General features: G+C 39.9%; 1 protein-coding gene across 1 annotated transcript; it reads right to left on the bottom strand.

The window, feature by feature from the left end:
- Positions 1 to 981: 981 nt before the first annotated feature.
- On the bottom strand, positions 982 to 13,515 carry mef2b (myocyte enhancer factor 2b). The gene is made up of 9 exons (XM_062423855.1): positions 13,315 to 13,515; positions 8,997 to 9,077; positions 7,310 to 7,513; positions 7,019 to 7,147; positions 6,520 to 6,709; positions 5,108 to 5,256; positions 4,721 to 4,835; positions 4,528 to 4,639; positions 982 to 3,320 (listed from the first exon to the last, which is right to left on the bottom strand). Exons 2-9 carry the CDS (start codon positions 9,048 to 9,050, stop codon positions 3,008 to 3,010), a joined length of 1,266 nt encoding a protein of 421 aa, XP_062279839.1. The 5' UTR covers positions 9,051 to 9,077; positions 13,315 to 13,515; the 3' UTR covers positions 982 to 3,007.

Raw genomic sequence — 13,515 nt, 5'->3', positions numbered from 1 at the left:
TTTAAGTTGCTTATTTGAAAGCAGCACCCTCACCCGCCATGACCAGTCGAGCTGTGTTCCTGTTCCGTCCATGTGCCTCTGACGGATCTGGGAGAGCGGCCGGCCTAATGAACTGAAAGGTGACGGGGCTGACATATCTATATAATCATATTAATTATGTGCATCTGTGCTGGAGGCCTCAGGCCCCCTCAGTCTGCTCTGTGGACTGCAGCAGGCCAAGTCAGGCAGCCATGGCTGGCTGTGGTTGCTATAGAAACCAGGATGTGTGTGTGTGTGTGTGTGTGTGTGTGTGTGTGTGTGTGTGTGTGTGTGTGTGTGTGTGTGTGTGTGTGTGTGTGTGTGTGTGTGTGTAGGACCCAGACATGCCCTACAGACTGGGCCAGCCTGGTCTCAGGGGAGCAGACCAGACATGACCCCAGTGAGAGTCTCTTTTCATTTAGGGAGGAGACGACAGAGATGGACCGGGGCAGGCAGGGCTCGACTCCTCTGCGCTCCCCCTCTGGCTTTTAGTTGAAATGGAAAGAAGGCAAATGCTCCATAGGGGTAGCATAAGAAAAACGTTCTGACATAGTTACTGTGAGACAACCAGCTGTGGAAATGAGCCTTTTTGTACTGAATGTTTTTAGTTTTTTTTTGAAGACATAAAGGTCTCCAGGCTTTTTAAGTGGTCCATTTTTGTTCCTCGCGTTTGGTGGCTGCATGGTGAGTTGCCTGACAGGGGCTAGACATGATAATGAGAGAGTGTGTGTGTTCAAAAGAACAGAGGTGAATAAGACTAAATAAAAGGCCACATGAAAGCTTGATGGTTACACAGCGGACAGCATTTTATGTCTTCAGATTGAATGTACATGAACAAAAAAACGGTACCAGAATCACCTTTTTCCCTTTCATAAACTAAATGTCATCTTTAAGAAAGAAAAGGAAAGGAAAAAATAGGCCAAGGCAAATGTACAAATCAAACCATCTTTTTTATTTCAAATGAATCACAACAAATGTCAAATAAAAATCTTTCTCTGTTCTGTTAGTGAAGCATTCAGCAAACATAAAAACTCAATCCAAAACATCAGAATACTGATAACTTGGCTTTTCATGCTGATATTAATCCACATAACTGCATAAAAAATGAAAATAAAATGAGAGGGAGCTAATTCCACAGCAGCACTTGAACTTGAAGACCTCCACCGGCTCACTGAATCTCTGCTTCTTGTCATGATGTATTTGTTAAAAGTCCTGTGACCCACTGAACCTTTGTCTTGTGACAGGGATTCATCAGATAATTCAACACCAATAGTTAAGGACAGTCATCCCTGCGCTTCTCATCTCATTTTAGACAGCAAGATGTTGCAAAATAAGCTGACCCCTTGTGGGCAAACAGTGGAAATTCAACAGAAAACCTGAAATATTGAGTATATTCTGCAAAAAGAAGGTTGAATATGTAAAACCAAATTACACAGAGATCCAGTGCAAAAAGAAAATATACAGATTTAATTACAACCAAAAAAAATGTAATGTGTGGGTCTTTAATGAAATATTATATATCATCCAGTAGGCCAAATATTTAGACTCATTGATTACAATGTCTCATACATTTATAAATATCATAAGACAATAATGGACATAATATTTACATTATGAAATGAAGCGCTTCATAAAAACTTTGATAGCATTTAAATTATTTAAATCAAACTCGACCCAATATAGAGGATTACACACAGTACATCTTTGGCTGTTGCAGCATTTGATTTTAATGCATAGGGACAAATATTAAACACTTTGGTCTATAGTGAAAGTAGACTACCGTAAGTTTTGTTACTAATAAAGTAAAAAGATCAAACTAGCATTATTTGGAGGAATTATACGAGTAAAGCTTAGCTTATCCACAATTACAGTCCTACGATGGAAAGAAACCTCTTTTTAACTTAATAAAGAAACCATCCTGTAAATCCCTGAGTCTCGCTGATGCTCAGAATTTGAAAATGTCCTAATACGCAGGCACATTTCAACCCTTCGGAAAAGGCCAAGGCCCCAGCAACAGGTGATCTGGTCACATGTGGGGGAGATTGTCTCACCACCTTTGGGCTAAAAGCTAAAACATTAAAGCATTTATAACAACAAGGGAATTAGTTGCGAAGTTTTACTGAGACAATGATTAAGTTGGGTTGATGTCACTATTTTTCTCCAGTGCTTTCTGCTTAATGCTGAACAATGAAAACATTTTTTTTAGATTATGTTTTTGGACACTTTTGCCTTTATTGGACAGTTACTGGCAAAGAGGCCCACAGGAAACAAGGGGAGAAAGAAATAGGTATGGGTACAATAAAGGCCCCTTACAAGACTCAAAGAGGGGACGTTTCAGATATACGGATATATGGCATGCACAGTAACCACTCGGCTACCAGAGCGCTCCTTTACTGTAACATTTAAGCAGTGGACACACTTTATTGTTATGTCTTTTCACTTCACCGAGGACTGCTTGGAAAGCCAAACATATACGTAGATGTGTTTTGCACTTTTGGAGAAAATTCAGTTGGTCCCGCTATGCTGCTTTTGCTAAAATTTCAGAAAAGTCACAGAACAAAATTAACACATTTCAATTTGTATTTTGATTCACATTTGCTCCACACAGAAAAGAAAACACTAAACCTAATCAAACAAAAAGCAAAAAAAAGTTTGTACGCATCTATCTCATCGTCATGGGATCAATCAAGTGATGCACAGAAGACTCTCCATCACCCAGGAGAGACCAGCTCTGTGTGAGGAGACAAAGAGAGGCTTTCCTCTCTGGGATGATGGGGACAAATGGACCCCATCTCGCTATTTTCTTGCTATGATTTGTGTGAGTGTGTGTGAGTGTGTGTGAGTGTGTGTGTGTGTGTGTGTGTGTGTGTGTGTGTGTGTGTGTGTGTGTGTGTGTGTGTGTGTTGTGTGTGTGTGTGTGTGTGTGTGGGGGGGGTTTGATAGAAGATAGCTGATTGAATGGGAGATGGTGGTAGACTGCGGTAGCCAGCTATCTCTGCCACCCGTCACTTATCTCTAACTGCCTGAGCGCCTGCCCTCCTTCCTCCTCATCTTGTGGGTATCCAGCTTTGGGAAACTCCTTCGTCTCATTGGTTGGATGGGATTCTGGAGGGGTATGGCGAGCCGAATCCGGGTTGCTCATTGGAGAATGCTGCCTGAGGTGGTGTAGAGGAGGGGAGGTGGGCGAGGACATATGCTCAGGAGAGCTACGCTCCGATTTGATGTGCAGGTTGAGGGAGGAAGGATGTGGAGAAGATGAGGAGCAAGACTGAGAGGGGAAGGAGCACCCTCCACTGGACATCCTAGAAACAACAAGAGGAAAGACAAAAGAAATCTGAGTTTGAACAAACACAATCAATTCAGCAATTATGCTTTAAGTTCATCAGGTGCAATTTAATGACAGTTTAATGCAGTTAAAATGAATAAATATGGAATTTGAAATTCTTCTGCTGTTACAACATAAATAGATGTAATGCCTACATACAGTATGAGTGACAGCTAAATGTAGAATATACATGAATGTGTGAATTCATATTTTATGGAGGAAATTATCTCTAAAATGTAGTGGCAGTTCACTTTAACGCAGCTAAATACAATCTTTCCACATTAAAAGTCTAGATGAAATGGCATTCTGAGCGTATCTAACTTCCGTGCCGTGACATATTCTCAAGGATGGACAGGCAGGACATAATGTTGAAAGGAAGTCGATTTGAATGTTCAAATATGTTATATTAAATCTTAGCTCTGTGCTCCTAAAAGTTGAACATTAATTGATGGATGGATGTCACAATATTATTGGTAGAAACTGCTTGGTTGAAGCCTATGTTAGCATACGTCATATTTGGTTTTACAGGAAGAAAACATGATTGGATTTTGATATAAGAATACAAAGAAATTGATTTTTTGGTATATTTTTGTTCAGTAGGTGCACAATATAACCAGGGATGTGATCTAAAGGGGTTAAAAAGGCATTTTCATTTTATCTTGACTTTAAATACATTGACAGAGCAGTTCAAAGTGCCCAGAGAGGGGGGATAACATAAATAATATCTTATTAATGAGAGATGATTTTTGCATATTGACAAAATGATCGCCAAAACATCATAATTTAGTGAAATTTTTTTCCCCCTTATTTTATTTCTTTTCTTGTGTTTCTTTCATGTTTTCCTCTTTCACATATTGTCTTTCTTATTGATCAAAATTTGTTTTCTTTTTTTTTGGGACTATTTTGGGGGATTTGTTTATTTGTTTGTTTTTTGAGGGAGTCGTTGCCTGACATACTGTTTTGTGTTCCAGTTCTTGATTTTTTCTAAAGATGCAAATACTGTATGGTCATTACACATGCTGATTGAAATCATTTAGAGATATGTATATGGGCGCACTATGATGCCCGTGCCTAATTATGATCTGACTGCATGAATCGATGCACAGCAACAGTAAAAAGCTCTCAGAAAAAACAACTGCCTTTTTCCTACACAATGGTATCATGTTACGCATTAATATCTTTACCCTGGGCTTATATGAGGCCCATGTGGCTCCTGAGGTGGCTGCACTGGTTGCCAGGGATTCATTGCTCCTCGTTGTAGACTAACAGAGTGATAAAAACCAGACTGGCTGTAATCTGGAGAGAAAAGACATGGATATGAGTTGAGGTATGAAATAGAAAACTTTGAACAAAATTGATGTTGCACAGCAGACGTACCAGATGTTCCAGGGGAGGGGAGGCCGTAGCCACCCAAAGTGTGGCCCAGCAGCCCTGCCTTGCCCATAGCTACCATGGAGCTGCCACTGTGCAGACCCTGGTACAAGAGACCTCTCTGATGAACAGAGAAAGAAAAAAAGTCAGGTTTGTAGTGATACAGCGATATCACATGCATGTGTATGACACAGAACTTTTTTTCTATCATTTCTGTGAGTGGCGTGACAGTGTCAGAAAAAACTGTGCTTGTTTTAGAACAATTTGCTTCCATTGGTGAGTTCATTGACTTTTGCTAAAGAGCAACACATTTAGGAGGTGCCACATACAGTACATGTTAGATTTACTAACACCCATCAGAGTAGATCACATTTGATAGTAACAGCTACTCACAGCAGAGTTGTGGTTAGCACGTGTGGCACCCATGCCCTGGTTAGCAGCCTCTCCGCGGAGGTTCTCGCTGCCCAGGTTCAGAGGAGGAGGGCTTTTAATGTCAAGAGCTCGATTCAGGTTGCCGTGGGAGAACACAGAGTAGCCGATGCCTACAGTATCCAGTGAAAGAGAGGAGCAGGAAGTGAAAAGAGATGTGAGCATGTTTCGCTTGCAGAGCAATTGTTTATTCTCTGTAATACATTCTTCTCCTCCTTCTGTTTCTGCCTCCATCTGTGATATAAAAAAAAAGAACTTCTTCTTTTAGGGTGACCTTTGCATTAGAATGTGGCCTTTATGGGATCTAAGGCAGCCAACATTAATTTGTTACAAGTGTGCTGATGAGCTGAGATAATCTAGTTTGAACTGATCATACATATATATACTGTAATCTCTTTCTTTATTTAATTAGTAGATAAACTACAATAATAAATGTAAAAACACTATTATGGGCCATTTCATGTCAGTCAATTATCAGCATCTAATGACATCATAGTGTGTCCAAATAGTTAAAGACTGTAAAAGAAGCTGAAATAAGTGGCAGGTGCGATAAATTCTGTACAGAAACCACAGAACTGGTTACAGCCGCTGTTAAACTGGAGGAGGGCCAGTTTCACACAACAGACCGACTGCATGTGCGGATTAGTGCACACACAAACATGCACACGCGCATACACACACACTTCCTGTGAGTTCACAGCCAGCTGCACAGAGGCCTGACAGTATACATATGAATTTTACAGCGAGCGTTTAGCGAGACCCTAGAAAAGCATTTCATGGATTTTCACGCTAAATGATTTGCATCTATTTTTAAGCAGAGAGATGATCACTGCTCAATATTTCAAACATACGGGAACAAATGGTAATATTCTGTAACACATTGCCAATTTGTAAATGGACAGTTATGAATTGCTTACATCTTCAGTGGCAGTGAATGCAATTGAAACATTGTTCTCCATTCAGTGGAGAGTTTTAATTTCATGCTGGTAATCATTTTCTCATACTAAGAGCCTTATTCTCCAAATAGTGTATGTTTAATGTAATGAAACTCTTCTTTAAACTTGACTTTTCTCGACATAGAGAAAGCAAACAGTGGTATAGTAAATGAGTGTACATTGAAATTGGATGATTTGCTTCAGTATTAAACTTTACTCCTCTTTTTTATAAATTGTGTGAATTTTTCTTTACAATTATGGAATACAGTTTGTAGCAATACACATGTAAAGTAGTTATTTTATACAGTATGTGTAATCTATCTGTCAGCTGTTTGTCAGTATTATGAATCTCTAAATTGGCAACACGCTTTTGCACAAATAGTTACTTGGTATTTATAACAGTGTTAATAGTCTCCTTGTGTTAGCCGTCCTTCTGCTCACCTGAGTGTGGAGACATGAAGGCGCTGTGAGTGTGTGGTCCAGAAGGGCTGGCAGAGCCGGGTCTGGAGCTCAGAGTTTTAAAGCCTGGGGGTCTGTGGGAAGCCATGCTGGATCCGGAGGAGTTGGCGAAGCCGTTCTCACAGCCCGCAGACACCAGGAACTGGGCCTCCGGTGAGAGCAGGGATGGAGCCTAAAGTGTCAAATATATACATATGATGACAGTATAAGAATTTAAATGCAAAAAATGTCAGCAAGAGAAAATAAATGTAATTTTTAAATAAAGGAATCTTTAAGTCAGATAAATGTTGACTTCTGGACATTTGAATCATTTTAAGTTATTATGAGGAAAAAAGCAATTATGAGAATTAAAAGAATTAATGCTGAAACTTCATATTTTTCAAGAGACATCCACTAATGACTCTACTTCTTTCCCTGTATCAGCCCGAGTCAGCTCAGCATGTATGTGCTCGTGTGTGTGTGTTTGTGTGTGTGGACTGACATAGAGGCGCTGGCGAGCCACAGAGAGATCCATTCCCTCGCTGAGAGGATATTTATCTGGAGCCACCTGCATGCTTTCTTCACTGTCAAGCTCTGAGCCTTCGAGACCGAGGCCTTTCCTCCGCAGAGTCTGATGCCGAACAGAAAGTGCACATGAAAAATGACCCAGAACAAGAGCAGTACTAGTCAGAAAAGCAAGACTGACATATGACAGGTTTGTTTTTAAACACATCATTGTTTGCACAAATCATGCTTTACTTTCATTTTTCATTAATAGTGGCTTGGACAATACCTCCAGTATATCCGTGTTAGTGCGACTCTCGTGCGGCTCGCTGTACTCTGTGTATTTTAGCAACACTTTGTCCATGTCTGTGCTGGCGTACTGGAACAGACGGTTGGTGCTGTTGAAGATGATGAGGGCGATCTCACAGTCACACAGCACGCTCAGCTCGTAAGCTTTCTTCATCAGACCAAACTTGCGCTTGGTAAAAGTCACCTATGACATGAAAAAGACACAGATGCTAATTTTACCTTTAATCTCAACTAGTTACGGATGATATAAAAGATTATATACACCCTAAGTCAAATATGTAAAAAAGTTGCATTATAAATATTTCTGCCTATTGTGCTGCAGGACTGCGAGATGCAAATAAATTGTGTTGTAGCAGAATTTACAAAAGAAAAAAGCACTCCAGATTAATGATATAGCTGTTTAAAAGCAATACGGCTTAAGGAAAATAATCATTATTTTATTTATTTTTTAATGAAAAAGCAGAACACACAAATCCAAACCGATCACCTGAATATACTCACTCACAGTGTTCACAGTAAAATGTATTTTTATATCCCAAAAAGGTTTTATGTCCTCAGGCCTTCAAATCAGATAATGTAAACCACCAAAATGAAAATCAGCAGTATGATCAAGTTCCTTCTGCGTATTTCATGATTTTTTTTCACACTGTTCACACTTAATGACAATATTCACGCTGCCATGGTAATAAGAACCTACAGTGTTTACATCCATCAACAATTAACATATTTTATTAAGATATAAATAAGCTTCGACTGTGATGTGATCATTTCTCACCATTGCCTCAGTCTGTGATAACTGAATAAAATATATTTAGCCTCTGAGTACACAAAATGATACTGTGTATACTGGAAAATATATTCAATCTGTGTTATCAGATTTATCTTCTAACAAATTTATGAAAACTCATTTTTATTTTATTATATTTTCAACCTTTTAGTGGTGATAAACAAATCTCACTTCCACTTTTAGGTCTTCCATAATTTTCTTACATTCACATAAGCAGTTCATTGTTTCATTTTTGTTGTTTCAACAATAAAAAGCTGACGGGGAGATTTTATTTTATATGTACAGTAAGTCTGACCAAATGTGATTATACACCGATTTGGCTCCAAACACTCAAGACATATCCCCTGCATTAAAATCCAAATGAGACAAACAGTTTGAGTTGTTTCACAAAACTACTGGAGTCTCAGCTGCAACTGCACAACAGTATATGTAAAATGACACCACTCTTCATTTATTTTGCATATCAGGCACTGATCTCTGTCTGCCGTTTCTGCCGATGTGCAAGTCACAGCTATGTGACTACTACTTGTGGAAGTCTATGAAATGTCAGAAAACAGTGAAAAAAAGTGAGCCCGAGGGGACATCTTCAAATGTCTTGTTTTGTCTGACAAACACCACAAAACATAAAAAGACTCATTTGACAATTATTTTGGCATTTTTACTTTATTAATGACTTCACATGTGTGTGATTTACAAAATATTTAATTGATTTTCTGTTTTTTACAATATATTGTTTCAGCTCTAGTCACAAAAGGAGTTAATATGACATTTTACAAATAACACTGACGGTATACAGTGTTATTATTACTTTATAGTATCGCACATGTAGAAAAAATAGCTCTGGTTTTGACTCTAATAAAGATCAAATATGTCCACCCACCTGTCTATTTCTCTGGTCCAGAATACGAGAAATCTGTATTTTCTTTCTTCCCATCTTCTCTGCCGTTTGACACTCTGACACCTGCAAGAGAAAATATAACAATGTTATAGCAGCAGAAATGCAATGTTTGTGTTATGGGCATTTTTACTGTTGCAGTGAACATAAAATAATACATGTAATATGAAACAATTTTAAAAACATTTCCTCCTCTAATTCAAGGAAAATAAAAGTTGTGTGAAAAATCTTTATAGAGACACTAAGTCACATTTGATAGTAACAGCCGCTGAATTGGTGGTAAATTATTGTGCACAGAATCTGAGCCTTTCATCCTGAGTCTAATACTTTTTTTCATGATCATTCTGGTGGGAAAATGTCATCCATTTGGTTTAAGTGACTCAAGTCCCTTCCCCCTTGGTAAGGGCAGAGTGTTTATTTTTACCACCATGAGGCGATGCGGTCTAAAGTTAGAGCGGCCCTTGCCGGGCCAGCAGTCCACGCAGTCTGACACCCCCACAGTCTGGGTTACCCCCGGGCCAGCAGCACAGTGCTCGGCTGCACCACACAGCCCCAAGAGACAGGGTTAAAAATACAGTCGATAGCTCCTTTTAAAGGTTCAGCAGGCAATAGCTAAAACCAAACAGTACAAGGAAAACGGTGTGTTTTTGAAAGACGGCTGAAGCTAAAAGCCACCCACTCCTCTCTCATGCAGCCAGGTCAGAGAAAAAAAACTGGATTTGGAGGGGCAGAAGCCAAAGACATGGATGGATTGTGGTTTGCTTGAGAATGTCCATTTTTGAACTTCACACCCGCTGTTTTTCTGTGTCTAGAAAACCCCCTGTGCTGTCTCTGCTTCTGCAGGGCCGTATAGCATTGGACGCTATGGAGAAATGTGAAATCGGAGGATTATATTCACTGATGTTTTTGCACCATGAAACAGCCATGAAGCCACTCCACTGCAACACCACACAACAGTAAATCAAATGTGTGCATCAATTAGCTGCATGTTCAAATTGTCTCCATTTTACACTCTGCTATCAGTCATGATATGTTAAGAGGTGGTCTGACTCCTCTGACCTGACCATACAGTGCGTCTCCAAAGCCCAGAGGAGTTTTCACTGGTTTTCCCCCTAATACTGAACATCTATTGGACTTCTCTATATTTAGTTGCTTGTCCCTCCTGATGGTGCCTTAGCGGATATGGCGCCTGTGTTCCCACGACCCCTAAAGTGCCCGCTGTCCCTCAACATAAGCTTGGCACACAGGCATCTTGAGCATTTCTGAAGGAATCCCCCCTATTTGCCCTCATTATTACCTTATAAAGTCCTGTGATGTCTACTGCGCTGAACATGCTGCAGAAACAAGACACACCTTAACACTGACAGCTGCAGATAAAGGCGGCATTGCCATTGTTCTCTATAGTAAAAAGAGAGCAATGAGCAAAGGACCACAAAAGCCACCATCGGTCTGTCTACCTAACAACTCAGCTACCACAAAAACTCACAGCAGGTCAAGCTGTTCTCTTTTTCTTTTGGACCAGAAGTGAGACAATTTAACCTCATATCGGGGCATGTTAATGACGAGAAGAGAAGGAAGTGGGACATATGCTTTAAACAGGGCAGAAAGATCTTTATCTTTACAGAAAGTTCCTCTCCTCTCAGATATAACCAAACTATCACCACCACAGACAGGCCTGTTAAAACACATGACTAGCTGGATAAATATAGCGACACCTCCAGACAAACGGTGTAGAGTTAGCTATAGAACTCTATGTGGTTTAGTAAGTTCTACGAAGACCCAAAGGCCAAGACAGGCAGGAAAACCGTGGCTGTGCCTCACACAGCAGCTAATTCTGGATGCTTTCTCGTACGACAACTGTCGTTTGAGGTCTGCATGAGCGCCACAACTAGCCAAGACGCACATACCTATGTTTTGTGACCTTTGATCTCTGGTTCAACTCCTGAGTACATCATCTCTAAGAAAAGGAGATAATTAAAGGAAACAGGAGTGATAACACATAAAAGAGAAATCACTGTGTACCCCGTAACAGTGCACTAATTGCACATACACACACACACGTGCCCCTGGGTCCTCTAGCTTCTACGGGGAACGAGAGCACCTTTGTCAGATGCCTTCCCAGAGGCAAGACAGTGGAAAAAACTGAGCACAGACACAAAGCAGCAGCACCCGCACACAGTAGCCCAGCTCTCTGCGTACGCTGCACCATGGGACCTTCTGACTTATCGAAAACAATGCACATATACAGAAACCTAAAAGCTTGTGCATCAACAAACCACTCCATTCTAATACCTTTGATCAATTGCTTTGATGACACTTGTTAATATAACTGCATGTTCTCGCAAACGGCATGCATGAACGAGAAAGAAAAAAAAAGTAGGGCATTTGTCGAGTATTGGGGGTTCTGCTTCAATGGTTTTCTTTCCATGAGTCATTCAGAGCATGATGGCAGGTAAATGTTTTAAAAACATGGTAAAAACATGAAATAATATTAGTGAAAGAAGCAAACAGCTTACAACCCAAAGAAGATTGTAACAGCCTCATTGCACCGTGTCCATCACGGGGGCCCGCTTGAAGTGTTGGTTGTAAAATGCAGCAAAAATTAATATGACCTAATTAATGAAAGGCTAATGCTGGTGTTTTTAGTATGGGGGCATTTCAAATGTTGCATGTTGTGTTTCCTCACCACGGTCTTCCTGCTGCTCTCAAAATATTACTTTTCATTGACTATGCAATGAAAGCAAACTGAAATATGTGCACTGAAGGGCAAGCTGTGCCTAGTAGTATGACGGCTGAATCAGACTGGTAACGTAGATTCTAATTGTTGTTGCTGCAGCAGTGTGAATGATGTTTTCACTGTTTTAGCCGCTTTAGTAACTCTTGTGAAACTCTTATCAAAGCCCCAAACTGGCAGCAGAAATAGAAGACCTGAACTTTATTTGCATGGACCAATACATACATCCTTTCAAACCAAGGGTTTAAAAATAGGGTGATTGCCAAGGTTGGCACTGTCTTACTAATTCAAATCAAAACTGAAACGTATTTTAAGAAGAGGAAGCCCTTTCTTCATTTGTTAATACGTTTGTCACACTTTTGCAGGCCATGGCAGAGGTTAGAGTTCACAGCTAACGTCTCAACCTGAAGAATGCAATTTTTACATTTAAGCACAAGCAGCACAACCTTTTCAGGGTCTTCAGGGATCAGATGGTTCATGTGGCTGGTCGGGCCTTTGCAGAGTAATGGTGAGGAAATATTTGTCTAATTTTAACAGGAGATAATTGAATTGCCTTGATATTTTTTGATAGAGCCAGAATAGCAATGCGGAGCATGAGCTGAACATTTGATCTTTCCATAAAGAGTGGAAAAGGTTTTTCAGGACTCAAGTTATCTGAGAACCAGTTGAGTCTATGACACTGTGAGGATGAGACACACCTTAATGACAACTGACAGGAGGTAACTTCTTTCCATTAGCTATTTTGAGTAAAATTATGCAAGTAATTCAATTAGCTGCAAACCATATTGAGCCCATGTGATGATGATGATGATGATGATGATGATGATGATGGTGAGTTTGATGACAAATGATTGAAAGGGCAAGGAGGGAAGAGAAAGGTTAACCTGGGAGGGCATGATAATTAGTAAAGAATTACTTTTTTTTTTAAATCAGCTTTGACTATCAGTTTTAATCTATCTATCTATCTATCTATCTATCTATCTATCTATCTATCTATCTATCTATCTATCTATCTATCTATCTATCTATCTATCTGTTTATCTGCACGAATCAAAGTGGGAAATTGCAATTTTGCTCCTCATATCTCAGTGTGGCAATAAAATGCAGAGGGGGAATTATGCTACTACTTATAACAAAGAGTAAAATCTGGAACAAATTGAGCTGGGATGCTTCTTTACGTCAAGCCAGTCTATGCTGAATGGATTCAAAGGGTCATGGGATGCGTCTATATCCAAAGTTTGCAATGCAGAGCATTCGGCTCTAAAAATAAAAACTGTAAAAATACATAGCTTAAAAATGTTTGCGGATAATTAGGCATAATAAATTGCTGACGTCATTCAAAATAGACCGTTTAAGAATAGCCCGTCTGTCCCCGAGTTGCCAAGCATCTCTTTCTAATATAGCCTCATCTATAGGCTGCCCTCAATAACACAGCAACAGGTACTTTACTAACAGCTGTGGCATAAATATTGGCACACTGGGAAAACCCCGAGAAACTTTGCTCATTTGCCTCAATGAATATTTTAAAAAGAAATGCTTAAAAAACAAAAACAGAGCATCTGATCTCACCTGTTATTCGATCTGGTTTTCTCCGTTCACCTCTGAGTTGCAGCCGCTCGATCAAGACCAGTGAGAGAGGACGAGTTGCAAATCATAGACATGTGCAGGAGAAATCTTGTCTCGTGTTCTGCTCTTTGTGTTGATGTGGAGACATTCACCTGATGCAGTAGTAGCGGATGGTTTAGGAGCGCTGCTTTCCAACAGCTGGCT

Source organism: Scomber scombrus, chromosome 8 (assembly GCF_963691925.1).
Source record: "Scomber scombrus chromosome 8, fScoSco1.1, whole genome shotgun sequence".
In the NCBI taxonomy this organism is placed as follows: domain Eukaryota; kingdom Metazoa; phylum Chordata; class Actinopteri; order Scombriformes; family Scombridae; genus Scomber; species Scomber scombrus.
This window is presented reverse-complemented; position numbering and strand designations above follow the sequence as displayed.

What these genes read in the sequence shown, in the direction of transcription:
- mef2b (XM_062423855.1), bottom strand. Translation starts at nt 9,050, where the DNA reads ATGGGAAGAAAGAAAATACAGATTTCTCGTATTCTGGACCAGAGAAAT. An exon ending in TGGCTCGCCAGCGCCTCTAT is followed by an intron (nt 6,710 to 7,018) that starts GTCAGTCCACAC and finishes TTGACACTTTAG; the next exon opens with GCTCCATCCCTGCTCTCACC. An exon ending in CCCCTCCCCTGGAACATCTG is followed by an intron (nt 4,640 to 4,720) that starts GTACGTCTGCTG and finishes TTTTCTCTCCAG; the next exon opens with ATTACAGCCAGTCTGGTTTT.